This window comes from Gracilinanus agilis, chromosome 2, assembly GCF_016433145.1.
Source record: "Gracilinanus agilis isolate LMUSP501 chromosome 2, AgileGrace, whole genome shotgun sequence".
Lineage (NCBI taxonomy): Eukaryota > Metazoa > Chordata > Mammalia > Didelphimorphia > Didelphidae > Gracilinanus > Gracilinanus agilis.
Genome location: NC_058131.1, coordinates 274834196 through 274855848, shown reverse-complemented (window position 1 = coordinate 274855848; position 21653 = coordinate 274834196). Strand labels below are relative to the sequence as shown.

General features: G+C 39.6%; 1 protein-coding gene across 4 annotated transcripts in view; it reads left to right on the top strand.

Moving 5' to 3' along the window:
• OLFM1 (olfactomedin 1) overlaps window positions 1-9411 on the top strand; it is a 43251-nt gene extending 33840 nt beyond the window's left edge. For all 4 annotated transcript variants that reach the window (XM_044661279.1, XM_044661278.1, XM_044661277.1 and 1 more), the window contains one exon: window positions 7739-9411. In XM_044661279.1, coding sequence (XP_044517214.1) covers window positions 7739-8413 — 675 coding nt within the window. In that variant the 3' untranslated portion in view covers window positions 8414-9411. The remainder of the gene's footprint in view (window positions 1-7738) is intronic.
• The last annotated feature ends 12242 nt before the right edge of the window (window positions 9412-21653 follow it).

The window sequence follows — 21653 nt, the reverse complement described above, 5'->3', positions numbered from 1 at the left end:
TTCTTGCAAGGTGCCAGGCACTGCACTAAGCATTAGAAATCTAAATTCACAAAGCAAGACAATCCCTAACCTCAATGAGTTTATATTCTAATAGGAAAAGATAACAGATCTAGGGAAATGATGCCTATGAAGGGATGTTTTGGTCAAGGAAGCCATAAGGATGGTGAGTATTATCAGAGAGCAATCCATTGCCATTATCCTATGGGACTAAATGAAATTAAAATTAAATGTGTTTGGATAGTGTTCTTTAGCTTCAAAATGCTACTTTACTCCTTAGCCATTAAAACAAGTTGTTTTTACACGAGAGCCCTTGAGAGACTAGATCATAGAATCATCCCATATGGATGTTTATGGAAGTATCGAATCAGAGATGGGAAAACAGTTAGGGAGTAGAACTGTTGCTACTATGGCCCTCAAAGGATTTGTGAAAAGGTATTTATTTGGGGTTTGCTACTTTGGTGAGGAGGGCTAAAATTGTAAGTAGTTCCACTGAGCAATTTGGCTAGTGAATATCTTAGACTTATAGGGAGAAACAGATAACCTAGGCACCACTATTCCCAGGCTGCCCATTGCCATTTTGGAAATGACAAAAATGTTTGTTGAAAATCCTTGGTTATCCACATAAATAGCATGGATTGTCATGCTTGTTGCTATGTCACAAGAGTGACAGTGATATTGAGGATAAACTTTATTTAGCATAATGCACCTGAGTTATCTGTGGGATAGTGAAAAGAACACCTACTATGGAGGGAAGAGAGCTGACTAGCAGTCCTAAAACTGTCACTTTTTCACTAGATGATCTTGGGTAAGTCATTTCTTCTCTTTGAGCATGGGTTTCTACAATTATAAAATGGAGGAGCCTATGACTACTAAGTTCCTTTCTGGGCCAGATTCCATGGACCCAGTGAGACTGCTCCATCCTGAACCCTGAGTATCCTTTGCAAGGCTGTCATTTACCTACTTCTTGACCCCCACCCCTGTTCAATCTTACAGCCTTCCTTGAACGTCTGACAAATAATAATAATAATAGCAATAATAAGAGCTAGCATTATATTCTACTCTAAAGTTTACAAAATGTTTTATAAGTATTATCTCATTTTAGCCTCATAGCAATTGCCAGAAGTAGATGCTATTGTTATTCCTGTTTTACATATGAGGATATTGAGGTAGACAGAGTTTAAAGACTTGTCCAGGGTCACACAGCTAGTTAGTATCTTGGAGTCCATATTTGAACTCAGGGCTCTCTGACTCCAGGTCTGGCACTCTATCTATTATCTCAGTAGTTAGCATTTATAAAGCACTTCAAGATTTGTAAAACTTTTGCATGTAAGATCTCGTTTAATACTTAGAAGGACTCTGTGAAACAGGTGCTATTTTATCCCACTCCACAGATAGGGAAACTGGGCCTAAGATGGATTAAATAACTTAGCCAGGGTCACACAGTTAGTGTCTGAGTCTGAATTCAAATTCAGGTCTTCTTGATTCCAAGTCTGGCATTCTATCCACTGTGCCATCTAACTACCATTCACTGGGAGTGGTCATATGGCTCTGAGAAGCATTTAGGGATATTTTGAACCACCGAGGCCATTTACTAGTTCTCATTTAAGCTAAGCATAATGGATATCCTTCTCCATCCCAGCTCACCTCACCCTCAATCTTCTAATCCAAATGATTTTAAGGCTTTTTCTGGAACATCCAAGCAAAGTTCTCCAAGCCTGAATGGCTCTTAATAAGTTCATTATTTTGTTCGTTCCATTTACTGCAAATCAGCTTGACATTCAAACTACTCATTGTCCTCTTTCAAAGGTTTTTACACTTTCTTTGGCCCTTTAATGGTTCTCCTGAGTTTGGGGAGAAACCGTCCTGCTCGACTTAAATGGGCATGCTTTTGTGAGGATTAGCACGTTTCTGTATTTGGGCCAGCTTTTGAGGGTGGCCTCTAACACAAAGATAATGGCTTTCCTTGGGATTTTTGGACCAGAGAAGGTCAAGCCTGCTCTTCTTTCCAAATCCTGGCTTGTTGTTAAAAAAAGAAACAAAAATCCATCAGTATTCTGTGTAATGATGACTAATCTGAGATTTGAGTCATTTTACTCATATTCAGTACAGATGTGTTTTGATGAATATGACCATGAATATTCTATCTATATGCTTGATATTCATGAACAAAATGCCTTGTTTACTCCCCCCAACATTTATGTTTCTGTCTGTGCTTTGTGAGAGTCTAGATCAGTGATTCCCAAAGTGGGTGCCACCGCCCCCTGGTGGGTGCTGCAACGATCCAGGGGAGTGGTGATGGCCACAGGTGCATTTATCTTTCCTATTAATTGCTATTAAAATTTTAAAAAAATTAATTTCCAGGGGGCTAAGTAATATTTTTTTTCTGGAAAGCGGGCGGTAGGCCAAAAAAGTTTGGGAACCACTGGTCTAAGTGAATGCAGAGGGGCAATTTATTGAAGTGATCTGACTAGACCAGATTTAGTCCCTCCATCATTCACGCCTATGAGGATGTTTCTGTTCTTGGCTTGAATTTAATGGAAGGTGTTAATTAGATCATTGTAGGGCTAACTCTGAGCCAGTGGTGTTCATTTCTTGAATGTTGTCCACATATCTCCTGGATGATAATTGGATATTTAGCAAAGAGCCTGGGGCTCATGTCAGGCCACTGGATTCAAGTCCTATTTCACCTGTTAATAGAGTGGCTTTGGTTAGGTCACTTGACCATGGGAAGAATGATCTCTTTCCACTTCATCGAGAAGGTATGAAGATTAATGAGATAAATCTGTATGTAGGTGAATGGTATCCTTGCCTGTGAGGCTCCAGGAGTATGACTAATCAGTGAATTTTTTTTAACTTAAAAACTGATTTTATTCATTAACTTTAAAAAACCCTAAAGATGAATATAAAAATAATAAGTAGCAATGAATGTGTTAAGATGATTGTAGTACTTCACTCATTCACTTTTCCATGCAATAAACAGTATTACATATAATAAAGAATATTCACTGCTTCCCCAACCAAGAAGTTTGCCATTGAACACCACCTCTCTCATCATCCTTATAAGCTCACCAATCAGTGAATTTTGATCATCCAGCAGCAACTAGGAAGCATGTAAAACTGAACTATTCTCTGACTAATTGTGATTCCTCTGAGCTAAGCTCAAGAACATCAGCCTCTTACTTTAATCACATCTTGTGCCACCTCAGCTGTATTTTTGCATTTGTCCTCTCTGGTCATTGTTATGGTAAAACCACACTATTCACACCAACCTACATATACAGTGGATCTAAAACTTGGCTTTTAGTCCTGGAGTTCTCACTAACCCACTGGATGACCTTGGGTAAGACCCTTGCCTTTTTTGAGTTTTAATTTCCAAATATAAAAAAAAAACCCAGAGGAGTTCGTAAAGATCCTTCTTGCTCTCATTCCATGAACCCTCTGGCATCCCTCTATTTTGAACCATAAGATGCTCACCAAGGATCTACTTTCATGTGAGAAGAACAAATATCTCCAAATACCTACTATGTGTCAGGTACTTTCTAAGTACTTCACAAACTTTTTATCTCGTTTTATTCTCACAACAACCTGCCAGGGAAGGACTTTTATCAACTTCATTTTATAGTTGAGGAAACTAAGGAAGGAAGAAGTGAAGGGACTTAACCAGTCATACAGCTTAGTAAGTGTCTGAGGCTGGATTTGAACTCAAGTCTTCCTGACATCACGCCTAGTGCTCTATCCTCTGTGCCAACTAGCTGCCCAAATGGATATTCACGATGAGTTGATAAGCAGCTTGGCCTTGGAGCCTGTACTTCAGTTTTCTCTGCAACATAAGAATAATTTAAATAAAATAAGTTAGTGGGAGGCAGCTAGGTGGTTCAGTGGATTAAGAGCTATGCCTAGTCCTAGCTGTGTGACCCTGGGCAAGTCAGTGAGTCCCAAGGGCCTGGTCCTTAACACTCTTCTGCCTTGGAACCAATAATACTTAAGATTGAATCTAAAACAGAAGGTACAGGTTAATAAATAAATAAGTACAATAAATCACTGCTTTATTGAACATCTTCCATATGCTTAGCCCTGAATGGGGTCTCTGAAGTCTCTGAGGGAGACAGAAGTAGTAGAATGTGTTTCTTTGCTAAGATTGTAAACTTTTTTTAAGCCCTTACTTACTTTAAACCCTCAATTCCAAGACAGAAGAGGAGCAAGGGCTAGGCAGTTGTGGGGTTAAGTTACTTGTCCAGGGAATGTAGACTCTAAGTCAGTGATTCTCAAAGAGGGCGCCACCACCCCCTGGTGGGTGCTGCAGCAATCCAGGAGAGCGGTGATGGCCACAGGTACATTTATCTTTCCTATTAATTGCTATTAAAATCTTAAAAAATTAATTTCCAGGGCACTAACTAATATTTTTTTCTGGAAAGGGGGTGGTAGGCCAAAAAAGTTTGAGAACCACTGCTCTAAGTGATCACCCTAGTACAAATATTAATAATATGGAAATAGGTCTTGGGGGGGAGTTCAAGGGAAGGAAGGGGGGAAAGAACATGAATCATGGAACCATGGAAAAATATTCTAAATCAATTAATTAAATAAAATTTTTCCAAAAAAAAAAGTTACTTGCCCAGGGTCACATAGCTAAAAAATGTCTGAGATTATATTTGAACCCAGGTGCTCCTGACTCCCAGTCTGGCACTCTATCCACTGTACTACCTAGCTGCCCCCAGGATTATAAATGTTTCATAGGGGAAAAAACACTCCAGCATCCCTTAAAACTGAAAATTTGAACAGCCATCTTTTTTTTGGCAGACTCCTAAAATGACTTCTCTGGTTTGGCTAGTATTTGGTACAGAAAGAATGCCAGCAGAACCCAAAATGAAATGACGAGGAACAACACAAAGGGGTCTATAATGATAAGCCCCACTGTGCTTGTGCTATAGATTGCAGGTACTCTAGGAGCTCAGAGAAAGGGCATATCAATAAAGATGAACAGAAAGTAGACTCCTTGAAGGCAGAGTATTTTTCATTTAGAGATCTGTATACTAAGGCCAGAAAAGCACTTGCCATGTAGTAATACTTAATAAATGGTCGTTGATTGATTAATCAAAGATTCCATGGAGGAAATAGGATTTGAGCTGAGCCTTGGAGAATAAACAGAATTTGGATATATAGAGGGAGCACAGTATGCCTAGGGTGAAGACAGAGACCAGGACAAGCACACGTTTATAGATGAGATTGCCTTATAGCCAGATTTGGGTTATTTTATTTTAGTTTTTTCAGTTTTTCTTTTTTCTTTTTAATAAACCCTTACCTTCTGTCTTAGAATTAATAATAAATATGTGTTGCAAGGCAGAACAGCAAAGGCTAGGCAGTTGATGTTAAGTGACTTGCCCAGGGACACACAGCAGGGAAGTATCTAAGGCCAGTAGGAAACCCAAGACTTCCCATCTCTAGGCCTGGCTCTTTATCCACTGAGCCATTTAGCTGCTTCTAGCTTTGGGAATAGTTTAATAACAAATCATTTTGGACAGGATCTAAGAATGCCCTCTCTATACTAAATTACTCTATACAGTAAATATGGGGAGCTTCTGATGGATTCTATTTTCCTTGCCTCATTACCAGAGCTTGTTGGGTAATAGGTCCCGATGGAACCCAGAAACTAGACTGATTCATTAGGGCATGGCAGGTGATCTGGGCAAATATCAGAAGTGGGACCTAGCAGGAAGCCAGAGGAATCTAGCAGCGAGCAAGAGATACACATTAGCTTCAGGGTCTAGGGTGGGACTTCTGTCTACGGGCACGGGTGAAGTGATAGAAGCAAAGGAATTCAAGGGCTCAGAGCTAGGCTGTTTTCACATCTCGTCCCATTTTGCAAGGTCACAGAGGACAAAAATGAAATTTGCACTTTGCAGATTTGCCTGATACAATCTTCAGAGTATTACCCGTTATTGCAAATGCTAAAGGGGCCATGGGTAGTCTCTGTTGCAATGCTGATCAAAGCGTTTGACTCAAACTCAGGAAAAATGTTGATTGAAAAAAAAATTTTAAGCACATTTGCCTGTAAGTACCTGAATGAATGTCCTTAGCACAAGGTTAGGAGTTGTTGAGGTTGGTTTTTTTTTTTTAATAGTTAACATATATATCTAATGCTGAACTTGAAAGCTGCTGCATTCCTAATCTCTCCTGCAGCTAACATAGCTCCTAATGGATAAAGCAGCTGTCTTATTGCCAGACAGATGCATACAGAATGCCATTAGCCTGGCAGATTTTTCTCCCCCTAACTGCATTGCTTTGTAATTTGCTCCCATATTGGTTGAAAATGACTTAAGCATTTTGTAAAAAGTCTAGACACTTTCCCAGTCAACTTGCATTAAAGCCATAATCTGAACTCTCTTCCACAACAACCCGAATGATAGCAGGGATTTTGCCATCCCAGTCAACTCCCATCAGCATGGGAGCTTTTGAAGAAGCTTTGGTTTTCTACAAATGCGAACTTTCCCAAGGATTGGGTGTGACAATGAATGATTGCATTCATACAGTCCTAAATGCCAAATTAATGACGTTCCACACAGCAGACGGTCTAATTTAATAAAGGCTGCTGTGATGGGGCTGGCGGTAGGCAGAGGACACCATGCAAAAAGCCCGGTTGGAACAAGGGCAGAATTACCCTTCCCGATGACATTGATAACAGGTTACCACATAACTATGCTGCTGCCAGGAAGTGATTAGCTTGAGCCTGGGCTGGGTTTTTAATTTTCTTTGCTGTCATATGGTTTTTAGGTTTCAGCTCCCAAATGTATTGGATCATTGCCAGGCAGTGGTATATATAAATATGAATATATATAATAAATACATATAAAGGTATATATATGTATATGAAATCCCACAAGTCTGCTTTTTGTAGCTGCTTTGAATTTCTTTTTAACTCTTTGCCTATGTGAATTACTTGGTTTATCTGCATGAAAATATACTCAAGTCTAATTGGTGTCCAGGGAAGTATTCTTGTCTCCCCAGCTTTTCCAAGTCAGAAGGTGCTCTTGGAGTTAACTTAGGAGGGTTCGATTCTACTCGATTGTCCATTATGTGCAAGGCAAAGTGTTAGGCCCCGGGAATGCCAGAATGAAAGAGTCCCAGCCCTTGAGGGAGCTGATATTCTATTGGGGTTAGAGGTGGGGGAGGTAAAACCTATGCACAGAAAAAGAAATAGTCTTCTTACTGGGTTATATATAAGGCAATTTCAAGAGTGCACACTAACAATTGGGATGAGGGGACCTGGAAAAGCCTTGTGTAAAAGGTAGCAACTGAACTGTGGTTGGAAGGAGACTAGGGATTCTGTGAGGTGGAGCTAAGGAGGGAGGACATCCCGGACATGGAGAACTACTATTATAAGGCCAAGAGACAAAAGATGCAATTCAACAGAGTAGCAGACCAATTTTCCTGGAAAAGAAAAGGTGTGGAAAAGAACAAAATGAAATAAACACAGAAAGCTATTTGGGTGCCACATCATGGAGGGCTCTAGATTTTCTCTCTTATTTCATCTGAGAAGCTTGACATGAGATTGAAGGAAGTACAATCAAGTCATTCAGTCTCAATTATACTCTCCCTGTTCCATTTCCTGGTAATATTTGATTGTCTAATTTCTAAATCAACTTCTCAAGCTCCCGCCTAGGGAGTAAATCTATTCTCAGTGTTTGTGTTCGTGTGTCCTCTTTGTCTCTTGTCATGCTAATGGTGTCTATTATTCACCCAGGTTTGGTACATGGATGGCTATCACAACAATCGGTTTGTCCGAGAGTACAAATCCATGATTGATTTTATGAATACAGACAATTTCACCTCTCACCGCCTCCCTCACCCTTGGTCAGGGACAGGGCAGGTAGTCTACAATGGGTCTATTTATTTCAATAAATTCCAAAGTCACATCATCATCAGGTTTGACCTGAAAACAGAATTAATCCTCAAGACCCGAAGCCTGGATTATGCTGGCTACAACAACATGTACCATTATGCCTGGGGAGGACATTCAGACATTGATCTCATGGTGGACGAAAATGGACTATGGGCCGTCTATGCCACCAACCAGAATGCAGGAAACATAGTGATCAGCAAGTTGGACCCCAACACCCTGCAGATCCTCCAGACGTGGAATACCAGCTACCCAAAGCGCAGTGCTGGCGAGGCCTTCATTATTTGTGGCACCCTCTACGTCACCAATGGCTACTCAGGAGGCACCAAGGTCCACTATGCATACCAGACCAATGCCTCCACCTATGAATATATTGACATCCCATTCCAGAACAAATACTCACATATTTCCATGTTGGATTACAACCCAAAAGACAGGGCCCTTTATGCCTGGAACAACGGGCATCAGACCCTTTACAATGTCACCCTCTTCCATGTCATTCGGTCTGACGAGTTGTAGGGCCCTCAGATCATTAGTTTCAGGTCAAAGTCCTAACCCACAAGAAAACTCCTATCAAACAACTGCCAAAATAATTATAACGAATAAGTAATAATAATTTTAAAGAATCATCAGCAATGTGGATTATATGATATTAGAGTGGTGAGCGTTACCTCTATGTTTCTAGAATATGGGCCTGCCACAGACTTCAGAAGAAAACCACACATTTGCAGCTGGAACTGCGGTCAAAATGTTTCCCCGTCTCCCTCGTGCCCTTCTAGCCAACTCTCATACTGTTGGAAGGCAATGACTGTTGGATAACTCTCTTTGGAGATCAGTCCCTCTGTCTGGATTGCATGGACTTTTTCTTAGATCATGGTCAATTTTGATGGATGTGATTTTTGTGTCTAAGTGAGAGAGAACCCCAGGGGCCAAACGTGGTGTCTGGCGAGACTAACACGGGTTAGTTTTCCTTGCATTCCATTGCAGCTACTGTCTCTCGACTGTGTTTTTGTCTCTTAGATTAACTGTGCTGAGACCCAAGGTAGCTCCTGGATCTTTGTCTTAGTACTTATTAAACCCAATGGTTGGAGTATGTATTCTGAACAGTTGTTGTACCCATATTGTTTGAAATTATGTATTCAGCAAATATATTGTATAATGTATGTCTGTTATACTTACCAGAGGTGGCAACTTTGTCTGTTCAGTTTATGCAATGAATGTTGTAAATGCGATGCTGTAGTTTGGGTTAATAAATGATGGTTTTTGTTTCTAAAAAGAAAAAAAAAAGCAGTGTTTACCCTTATACACAATTAACTGAGTTCATGTTCATAATAATCAAAAGAAATAATCCTCTCCTTGTTACAGTATCTAAAAAGCATAGCCATTGATGAGAGGGGCTTTCAGGAACCTGGAGTTCCTAGGAAGAAGTTTTGAGAATGCAACAGTGGGAAGGAAGTTACATTTTTTTCTAAAAGATGAAAGCTTTGTACTACTACCCATAGTTACCTAAGAAACAATAAAATATTAGGAGATGTTCTGGTTTTCCTTGTTGTAATTACTGAGGGGAGGGATTCGAAAGTGATCCATCCTTTATGAAACTGGATGCCACAGTCTTCCTGCCAAAAAGGTTATGTGGAGCTTTGAGAAGAGCTGACCCCAGCCCCAAGGAGGGAGACTAGACTAGTTATCAATTTAATTAATCTACCTAGCAGCACTGAATCCTGGGGGTTTTATCCTCTCTGTTCTGGGGAGATTATAGTGACTCAGACCATCATTTGAGCTTAAATCAGAAGCCTTAGGTTTAAATTCTGTTTATGTCATTTGTTTGCTATGCTACTATGAGCAAATTACTTGCCCTTTCTGAGTCTCAAATTCTTCATCTCTAAAATGGGGGCGATAGTACTTGCACTATCCCCTAGACTTATTGTTAAAAAGTGCTCTGTTAGCCGTTCGGCAATATAAGTGTGAGCTTTGATCATCACTATCATTGCTCTTCCCTGCTCCATCTGGAGAAAAATGTGAATAATCCTCCATTCAATTCTATCAACAAGCATTAATTATTATTTCCAGGCTACTGAGAGAAGATCTCTTTGGGAACCTTTGCCCTGTTTCTATCTAGGACACTTGAAGACCATTTAGAGTTTTTCATTGAGCCCAGATGCGTTCATGCCAGCTCCTAGCCAAACATCATGGCTATATTATGTAGGGATACAGACTTGATGGTGTCATTCTCAGATTCTGTGATGCTATGCAAGTCAGTCGACTTCCTGTTCCTCTTCCCCTTTTCTTCCCTCACATCTGGGCTCACTGAAGCTGAGCTGTAAGTGGCTTTTTTTTTTTGATTCTCCAATAGCTTATTAAGGCATCTCATGGTCCTTTACTCTTTAAACATAATCACTGATCTGCCAGAAGGTAGTTTTGTGTATACTTCCCCTAGTAAGCCACTTAGAAAAGCATGACTCAGTAGCAACAAGCATCAGAAGACTTGGCAGAAGCTCCATACTGTCCATTGCCACCTGAATCCCTCATTCCTGGAGAAATCTGTTCCAATGGATCATGTTGTCAGCCTGAGAAATTTATACTTCTCTCTCCTCATCTGCAATCACAGAACCTAGGGAGGCTCTAAGATCATGTAGACCAGCCAAATACTATATAGAACATCCAGGATAAGTGCTTCTCCTCCAGCTTCCACTGACATGATTCTAAGGGTGAACTCACTCAACTGTCCCATTTGTGGACAGCTCTCACTTGGAAGTTTTTCCTTACATTGAGCTGAAATCTATTTCATTATAACTTCCTAGTTTCTCTTCTCCTTTTCATCTCCATGACCACCACTTCAGCTTAGGTTCTTTCCATTTCACTATATGTCGTGCCTGGTTTCTCTGCTTCCAGTTAATCAACCCTCCAACACACCCTTTATTCCAGTGGCATCAAACTCAAATAGAAATGGGGGCCACAACCATATAGGAGGACTCTTGCAGTCTGTATATCAAAAGTTTTCAATTGTAATATTACCCATGTTTTATTTTAATTTGTTTTGTCAATTACTCCCCGGCTGCATTTTAATCTAATTTGGGCCATCCTCGGGAGTATTGTGAGCCACTCTACTTTATACAACTACCTGATTCCACTAATTCCTGTTCTGTCCTCCAGAACCAAACACAACTAGTCTAACCCATCTTCAAAAATTTCTGTAGTTAGGTTCACTGTATGGGCACTTTTGTTTATAGTCTCCAGAGCAGTGATGGGCAAACTACAGTGTGCCTGATGTGGCCCCTGAAATGTTCTATCCCGCCATGGGACATTATTCCTAATCTGACAAATACAATGAGGAGGATACAATACCATGAAACTTTGAAAGAGTTGCCTTAGAAACAGACTGACAGATGAGCATTTCCTTTCCTTTGGCCCCCTCTTTAAAAAGTTTGCCCATCACTGTGCTAGAGTAACAGAAGAATTTCCAGAGTAAATGAATTACAACCCAAATTCAGTCCAACAAACATTTAGTAAGCATGTTTGAAGACTTGTACTAAGGGTTTCAGGTAAAAGCTCTTAGGGAGCTTCCATTCTAACATGAGAGAAAAGACTGTGGTATTTGCCAAGAAGATGTTCAGACTAAAATTGAGGAAGATGAGACCATTTACAGAGGGAAGAAGAGGTCATAGAAAGCTTTATGGAAGAGATAGTTGCTGAGCTAGATCTTAATGGAATAAAGGAAATTCAACAGGTAGGGTTGGGTTGGTAGGGAATCTATCTCAGGCCTAGAAGAAAATGTGAGCAAAAAACGAGGAGACAGAAAGGAAAGCCTCCCCCCCAAAAAAAAGAACATAAAGAGTAGGGGATTGGACTGGGCAGTACATGAAGAGGAGGCATGAGAGATAAGCCTTGAATCTAAGTAGCAGGAGTTTATATGTTATTTCATAAATGATAGGGAATCACTAAGGAATTTTGACTGGGAGAATGACAGGAGATTGCACAGCTGTGTAAAATAAAGGGGGCAAACACATGGGCTGTGAGCCACATGTGACCCACAGCACCCCTAAGTGTGGCCCAAACCAGATGAATGTAATTGGGAAGAAACTGACAAAATAAATTAAAAATAAAATAAAACAGACAATATTTTAAAACCAAGTCAATATGTAGATTGAAGGGAGCTTTATATATGGTTGTGGTTCCCATCACTATTTGAATTTGACACCACTGGTATAAAGGATGGGTGGGGGAGCTGATAAACTGGAGGTAGAGAATCCGGTTACAACGTGGAGTGGTGAGCAGTGACGAGAACCTATGCTGAAGTGGTGGTCCTAGGGATGAAAAGGAGCAGAGAAGCCGGAGAGATCTATGCCAAATCCAGTTGATTCAACTTCACCAGAATTACTTCTGAGGACTCAGCTCTGGCAGCATTAGTTGCTGCTGCTAAATATCCAAACCAATGAGGAGCAGGAATCATTGGAAGCAGATGGATTGTCTCATCTGCTTCCATGGCAGAGTCTCCCAGAACGTATTTGAGAGCTTCTACAAAGAATGGAGGCATTAGCTGCTCATCCTGTGGAAAACATGAAGGGCAAGATAGGAACTAAACAGAAATCTATGATTATGGAAGATAGTCCCTGAGATGTGGTTTCCTAAGAGCCTGGAGAAAAGTAAGAAGCACCTAGTCTGACTGCTGAGAACTACTTTGCATCCTTGAGAGTAAGGACTGCTTCATTTTTTTTGTATTTATATCCCCAACACCCAATGTAGAAGGGTTGATTAAACAATCGATGCATGACTTTTCTCCCTATGCTGAACAAGACCAGTGAAAATGACACTCTTGAGGGCAGTTAGGTAGCTCACTGGGTAAAGCGCTTGCCTGGAATGGGAGGTCCTAGGTCCAAATCTGGCTTTAGACACTTCCTAGTTGGGTGACCCTGGGCAAGTCACTTAACCCAATGGTACTCTAGCCCTTATCACTCTTCTTTCTTGGAACCTATACTTAGTATTGATTTTAAGACAGAAGATAAAGGTTTAAAAATAAAAGAAATAAAATGATCCTTTTGGGGGAGGGGAGAAAAAAATAAAAATGGGTTAATTGAGAAAATTAAAATTTAAAAATAATAACTAAAAAAAATGGTCCCTCAAAAAAACTTTTCCCTTGGAAATCATGAAACTCTTACACGACCATTTCTCCACTCACTTAGCCTCGCTACCTGTTCAGATTGTTTTCTTTTTTAATTTGTTTCTCATTCTCTGTTTTGGTGCCTCCTTTCCAAGCCTTCTTCCCCCAGGTCTTATTTTCGTATCCCTCTCATGCTTTTCACCTTTGGTGTTTTTCTTGGTAGCACAAAATGGATGCCCATCCAAGCTCATTAGACAAAAGCTTCAAAGATGCCTTGCACTTTCTCGCAGTTCCTAGCCTGACCTACATTAATGCTTCCAGCAGTGAACTCAGAAGAGTCTAAAGCAGATGATATTAAGGTGGGGGGAAGGGGAAGGAGGGAGAAGCCAAAGGAAGAAGACTCCTAACCCCTTAATTAGTGCCTCATTAGTGAAAAGCTCCACATTAGAGCATAACAATGCTGCTGAACTGTGTGCCAAAGCTCCAATTAAAATTTTGGTGCTCCATGGACATTTCCATACGTTTCTGTTTACAAATTATCTCAAAAGGAGAGAGCAGCACATAAGTTTCCTTCGCTGGGGAGAATTGCTGTGGACTCTGGTTATTAAAATCAAATTCTGAGTTTTAAAAAGTCATATGGCATGTCTCATAGGCCTCTCATTTGGGACCCAGCATGATAGAGATCAGTCTGTGGAGGCATTAGGAGGCCAGAATCGTATGTGAGTAATTATATGCTGATTTTGAGACAATTTTCCCTTTTACACAGTCAAAACCAATACAGAAATACCTGTGAAACTGAATAGATTAAGTAATGGCCTGATGAGTCCAGTATGGATTCGTAATATTAGCATTAGGATTTTCTAGGGGCAAAAAAATCCACTATAGTGTTGAACATGTGTGCATATAAACACACACACACACACAGATTACAGAAATCATATAAAGAAACTTGCCTCCTCCTAAGTCTCTAAGATTTCAATAGCAAATAGGTTGGCTGATGATAGAAAGATTGCAAGTCATTTTTCTTGATTAAAAAATAATTTTTGGGACAGCGAGGTGGCTCAGTGGATAGAGAGGCAGGCTTGGAGATGGGAGGTCCTAGGTTCAAATTTGGCCTCAGACTCTTCCTAGCTGTGTGACCCTGGCCAAGTCACTTAATCCCCATTGCCTAGTCCTGACGGCTCTTCTGCCTTGGAACCAATACACAGTATTGATTCTGGGATGAAGGTAAGGGTTTAAAAAAAAAGTTTGCGCCAGAATCAAGGTTCAGTTGTCCTCTGGAATGTCTAAAGCCAGAGTTTGAAGTCTTGAACACACACTGAGAGCCTCCATTTGCATTTTGGTCATGTTTTTCCTCTACTGAGGATACCATCTCAGTGCAAATGTCTCCTTGTAAAGAGGGTGCAGGAGCTAATACAGGGCAGTTATTTAAAGCAACCATATAAGGTGGCACAGTCAGTCATCAACAGGATACAATGAAACTGGAGAAGCCCCAGAGGAAAGACAAATGCAAGGATAATCAAAGGACAGAGGGGCTTAACACAGTGCCTGGCACATAATAAATGCTTGTTGACTGACTCACTTCCATGTGAGCAGAAATCCAAATAAGAACTCTTTAGTCTGGAAAGGCTATCCAAATGTACACAATCATCAGTTGTCTGATAAGGTAAAAACAGATTTGTTCACAAAGTCTTTGAAAATTAGAACAAAAAGGAAACTTTCTTTTAACTGTGTGACTTTCTGTGCCTCATCTGCTATAAAATTGATGTAGAACAAAAGAGATTTAGCCAAAACAAGAGTAAAGATTTCTCCTAATGCCAAACTTTTAGTTTTTGCTCTGATGAATAAGGAATGCCAGTGAGGAAAACTCTTTCCCCTCATGCAAATCAGAAAATGTTCTGGGGGCAGCTGGGTAGCTCAGTGGATTGAGAGCCAGGCCTAGAGACAGGAGGTCCTGGGTTCAAACCCGGCCTCAGCCATTTCCCAGCTGTGTGACCCTGGGCAAGTCACTTGACCCCCATTGCCTACCCTTACCACTCTTCTGCCTTGGAGCCAATACACAGTATTGACTCCAAGATGGAAGGTAAGGGTTTAAAAAAAAAAAAAGAAAATGTTCTATAACCTAGTCTTAAGAGAATTGCTTGGGACACGGAGAGACTAAGCATTGGCCCAGGGAGACCCAGTCAGTAGATGTTAGAGGTGAGATTTGGATTGCAATTCTTCCTGATGCCGAAGTTTCTCTCTACTCATTTCATTGTGCTGTGAATAGTGCTGGACCTGGAGTCATGCATTTAAATACTACCTCAGACAATATCTGGGTAGCCCTGACCAAGTCACTAACCTGTCTCCCTGTTTTCTCATCTGTATAACATGGATGGTCATAACAGGATCTGCCTTCCAGTGTTTCTGTGAGAAGAAAATAAGATGATATATATTTTTTAAAAATAATATATTTTGTCTTACAATCAATATAGCATCAGTTCCAAAGCAGATGAAAGGTAATGATTAAGCAGTTGAGGTTAAGTGATGTGCTCAAGGTCTAGAAAGGGGTCTAAGGTCAAATCTGAACCCAAGACCTCACAATTCCATTCACTGAGCCACCTAGCTGCCTCTAAAGTAAAATACTATTTAAAAAGTACTTTGTAAGCCTTCAAGTGCTAAATAAATGCTAGCTATTTATTATTATTATTATTATTATTTATTATTATTACTACTACTATTTCTCATTTTCACCAGGTATCAATACTTGTTGGGTTGTTTTTTTTAAGAGACATAGCCCTAAACATCTTCTGCCTCTAATTCACAAATGAGGCCAAAGGGGTAAAGGTATTATTTAAAGTGAGCCAAGCCTTCCCTTTTCTGTGAATTGTAGAGCCCTGGATTGGAGTAGGTTCTTTATATTTCTGTGGGCAGAGTAGTCTGTCACCTGCCTTTTCTTTTCCGAATGAACAAATAGAACAGGGCCAATAGCATAGTATTTCAGGAGCTGTTTTTCCAACAATAAGAATACCTTCTCTAGATGATGAGTCGGCACTGCTTAAGCCCGGAGTCATACCTTGTTAGCTGGGAAATATATCTCATTTTCAGGTGGCTCAGGTCCTTCTCCTTATCAGAACACCAAGCCACAGCAAGTGGATTAGGAAACGAATAAAAATTTAGTATGGAATAACAATTCCCATCTCTCTAGTACATTCAGATTTACAAAACATTTCCCTTTAGATAATCCTGTAAGGTTGGTAGTGAAGGCGTTGTTATACTCATTTTACAGATGGGAAAACTGAATCTTAATGAGTTTAAGTAATTTACCCAAGGGCCCAGACCTAGTATGTGTTAAAGCTAAAAATAATAATAATAACAATACCTTGTATTTATATAGTCTTTTAAAGGTTGCAAAGCTTTTTACATATGTTATCTCATTTAAACCCAGGTCATCTGTCTCCATACTCTTACTAGTACCACATCCTGGCCTCGTATTGTCTTATAACTCTTTGGAGAGTAATAGGACAGAAAAACAAATCCAATGAAAATGATTAATTCCACAGCCTGACTTGATCCCCTTCGGTCGTTAGCATTTTGTTGTTGTCTAGTCACTTTCAATCTCATCCAACTCTTCATGACTCCTTTTGGGGTTTCCTTGGCAGAGATACTGGAGTGCTTTGCCATTTCCTTCTCTGGTTCATTTTACAGGTGAGGAAACTGAGACAAACAGAGCAAAGCAACTTTCCCAAGGTTTCACAACTAGTGTCTAGGGCCATATTTGAACTCAGGTCTTCCTGATTCCAAACCCAGCACTCTATCCACTGGACCATCTCTCTGCCCTGATCCTTACCAGAGATCATGTATATAGCTCCTTCCCCCTGCTCTGTGCTTGATCCTTACCTGTCAATCTAGTGGGAAAAAAATCTCCCATCACTGACCAGGACTGCTCAGACCTTACAACATATACCCAACATCCTGACTAGAACATTGCAATCCTGATTCCCACTAAAATCCAGCCTTCACTAAAACGCTCCCAATTTTGACCACAATCATCCCCACCCTAATAAAAATTCCCCAGTCCTAACCATTAATACTCTTACCTCCAACAAAAATGTCCCTGGCTCAGACTACAAACATTCCTTCTATTTTGACAACTCTTTCACTTAATATTCTCTGCCCAACCCAAATTAATTTGTATAGACCTCTTATACCCTTTATGTATTTATGGTATCATATCCCCTTTGCCTACTAAAAAGTAATTTCCTTGGAGACAGGAACTATTTCCTTTTTTGTCTTTGTATTTACAACACTTACCAAAATACCTTGCACACAGTAGGTACTTAATAATTGCTTTGTTTAATTTAATTCACCAAGAACCCCCAATCCTGATGATAAGTAGTTCTCAGTCCTGACAAAGGACTCTTTCCAATGATAACCATAAGCCTTATTACACTAATGTTTACCAAGACCTCCCCCAGTCTTGATCACAAGGTCCTCCCAATCCAGATGGAGATCCTTTTAATTCTGGCCACAAACAACCACCAAACCTAAGACTTCAGGCCCTAACTACAATCCCTACCTCATTTTGGTAAAGGAAAAGGCAGACTGACATAGTAGAGAAACCTCTGGAATTGGAGTCTTCCTGGCTCCACATCTGGCATTCTATCCATTGTGCCACCTAGCCGTCCCTATCATTTCTTACAGTTCACTAATATTCCATTACATTCATGTACCACAATTTGTTTAGTAATTTCTCAATTGATGAGTATCTCTGAGTTCAGTCCTTTGCTAAAGTGCTCCAAAAATGCTAGTAATGAATGTTTGCTGTGTGTAGTAGTTTTCTTTCTGTCTTAACTTCATTGCAGTATATTCCTAGCAATGGGATCTCTAGGTCACTTTGATCTAGAGACAAATATTTTTGTCATTTTTTAAAAAACATAATTCCAAATTTTAAAAAAAAAGTTCATTTCACAATATTCTTTTTTGCATTTTATAGATAATTATGATAATAATGATTCTATACTTCACTCTTTCTGAGATCTCATTGGTGTATTTCCTCCACTGATCCAAAAAGCAAGTGACCACCTTATACCTCTTCTTCTCCTGAGGCTTCTCCTATACCTCTCTATTCATATTTTTTCCTAAATGCTTCCTACAGAATCGATCCAATGTACTAAAGGCCTTCCTCCAAGTATTTCATAATTTTATTAATACTCTTGCAGGATTCCATTGAATCTATTATCATTCATTCTTGTTATGTGACTGGTCCTCCTTCTTATTTAGTCATTTGCATATTTGATAAGGTCTTTTATGACACTTCCTGTACCCATCATTGCTGGTAATTTGCTTCACCCTGCTTATACCCACTCTACAGATAGCATTTCATTGCCCTTTATCATCTAAAACTTTTATTCTTCTGAGATTGTGATGTTCTATGATTTGTGACAAAATCGCAACACTGGTATTTAAAAAATGAGCTTTGGCGACAGGAAACAGCTTGGGATCACTGAGAACACTGTGCAATTTCCCCCAAAAAATCCAGACTGTCTCCACCTCCTATTCAATTCATTGTCTGCCAAGCTTGTCCAAGATAGGTGTAGTGATGGATTAATTCAATGTGTTGTCAATACAACTGTCTGTCACAGGCTAGGCAATATTTATTCTTCATCGACTTGTTTGTTCCTGTGTAGATTTCTAGGTTGATGTCTTCTTAATGGCTGTGCTCTGTAGTGTTCTGGAGTCATCCTTGAAGCTTCACTCCCCTTCACCCTTTTATGTCCAATAAGTTACCAAATACTTTTGATACTTCCTCTACTCCTTTCTCTTCACTTGTATGTTCACCCTCTCCCCCAAGTCAGCTCCTTGGACAGTTTTAACAACCAACCAACAGGACCTGTCACTTCTACTCTTTCTCTTTAATTCATCTTCTACATAGCTGCCAAAATAATCTTCCTAAGTCTTACCATGTAATTTTCTCCTTCATCACCATCCCTAGTCAAGAACTTTGGACAATCCTTTATTGCCTATAGGATGAAAGATGCATTCCTTATCTTCAAAACTCTTCATGATTTAACTTTGATCTACCTTCCCAGACCCATTTCATATTCTTTTGTTTTCCAGTCAAATCAACATATTTGCTTCTCCCTGAACTCCACATTCTACCTTATCCTCTGGGGTTTAACATAGGCTGTCCTGTATCCTTGAGATGCTCTTCCTCAAGGCCCTTAAAGATCTTCCTAATGACATTCAAGCCTCAATTCATATGCCACCCTCCTCCATGAAACTTCCTGGTTCTATGAATTGTTAGCACTTACTCCTTTTTCAATTTATCTTGCAAAAAAAAAGTGTAAAGGAAGCACTGAAAAGTGTTTGCCCGTCTTTGCCCTTTTGAGAAGTATAAACAAGTTATTCTATCAAACCTAATGGGTTTATAGAACAGGGAGCCACTGACTGACTGAAGGATGAGCCAGAGCCCTTGTTACTTTTAAAAATAAATCTTCTTTGGGAAACGAATGATTTTAAAAGCAAGCAAGAGTTAGAAAAAATTATAAAATGTAAAATAAATAATTTTGATTACATTAAATTAAAAAGGTTTTGTACAAACAAAACCAATGCAACCAAAATTAGAAGAGAAGCAACAAATTGGGAAAAAAATCTTTATAACAAAAACTCTGACAAAAGTCTAATTACTCAAATATATAAGGAGCTAAACCCACTGCACAAAAAAGTCAAGCCATTCACAATTGGTAAATGGGCAAAGGACATGAATAGGCAATTTTCAGATTAAGAAATCAAAACTATCAATAAGCACATGAAAAAGTGTTAGAAATCTTTTATAATTAGAGAAATGCAAATCAAAGCAACTCTGAAGTACCACCTCACACTGAGCAGAGTGACTAAAATGACAGCAAAGGAAAGTAATAAATGTTGGAGGGGATGTGGCAAAATTGGGACTTTAATGCATTGCTGGTGGAGTTGTAAATTGATCCAACCATTCAGGATGGCAATTTGGAACTATGCCCAAAGGGCTTAAGATTCGTCTACCTTTTGACCCAGCCATAACCCTGCTGGGTTTGTACCACAAAGAGATAATAGGGGAAAAGACTTGTACAAAAATATCTATAGCTACGCTCTTTGTGGTGGCAAAAAAAAAAAAAAAAAAAAAAAAAAAAAAAACGGAAAATGAGGGGCTGGCCTTCAATTGAGGTATGGCTGAACAAATTATGGTATCTGTTGGTGATGGAATACTATTGTGTTCAAAGGAATAATGAACTGGAGAAATTCCATGTAAAATGGAATGACCTCCAGGAATTGATGCAGAATGAAAGGAGCAGAACCAGGAGAACCATATACACAGAATACTATCCACATTCAGAGGAAGAACTCTGGGAGTGGAAATGCAGAAGAAATACAACTGCTTGATCACATTGGTTGATGGGGAAATAATTGGGGATATTGACTCTAAATGATCATTGTAGTGCAAATATCAATAGTATGGAAATAGGTCTTGATCAATGACAAATGTAAAACCCAGGGGAATTGCTTGTCGCCTATGGGAAGTGGTGGGGGGAGGGGAAAGAAATAACATAAATCTTGTAACCATGGAAAATTATCCCAAATTAATTAAATTAAATTAAATTAAATTTACAAAGATTAAAAAATAATAAAATAAAATTTAAAAAATAAAAGCAAATTCAAAACCAAGTTGAGCCTTGAAAAGGAACCCCCAGAAGTCCAGTAGAGTAACTTGCTAAACAGATAATGCTGCATACAGGAAGCATAGCATGAGTACAACATAACAATAAGAAAACAGGACCTTATAGAACTAGTAGTGTTCTTTACTAGAATCTCTCTCCTCTAGAATACTCTATTTGTCTGCCAACTCTTCTCATAAATGCTAGGTTTATTTGTGGGGAAAGTATACTGGGAAGAAGGAGGTGGAGGAGGAAGAGGAGAAGGAGGAGAAGGAGGAGGAGGAGAAGGAGGAGAAGGAGAAGGAGGAGAAGGAGGAGAAGGAGAAGGAGGAGAAGGAGGAGGAGAAGGGGAGTAGGGAGGGGAGATGCAGGGGGAGGAAGAAGAATAAATTTCCCTAATTATTCTCTTAATTTATTGAGAGCCATCTTTCCCAGAATATTCACATAGTTCAAAAATAACAGGTTATATGCATAGGAAGAGACAATATTATTTTTTTAAACCCTCACCTTCTGCCTTGGAATCAATTCTATGTTTTGGTTCCAAGGCAAAAGAGTGGTAAGGGATAGGCAATGGAGGTTAAGTGACTTGCCCAGGGTCACACAGCTAGGAAGTATCTTAGACTAGATTTGAATCTCGGACCTCCCATCTCTAGGCCTGGCTTTCAACCCACTGAGTTACCCAGCTGCCCCCGAGACAATATTATTTTCAAGTCAAAAAGATGAGGTCTTGAAGACCATAAAANGAAGAGGAAGAGGAGGAGGAAGAGGAAGAGGAGGAGGAGGAAGAGGATGAGAGAGGAAGGAAGGAAGGAAGGAAGGAAGGAAGGAAGTAGTTCCCTATAGAACCAACTGCATTCTTTACTAGAGTCCCTCTCTTCTAGTATACTCTATTTGTGTGCCCACTTTTTTTATAGATGCTATTTATTTGTGGGAGTATATACCTAGGATTGTGTATTTATGACATTTCTGAAAATTCATTTGCTTTGAG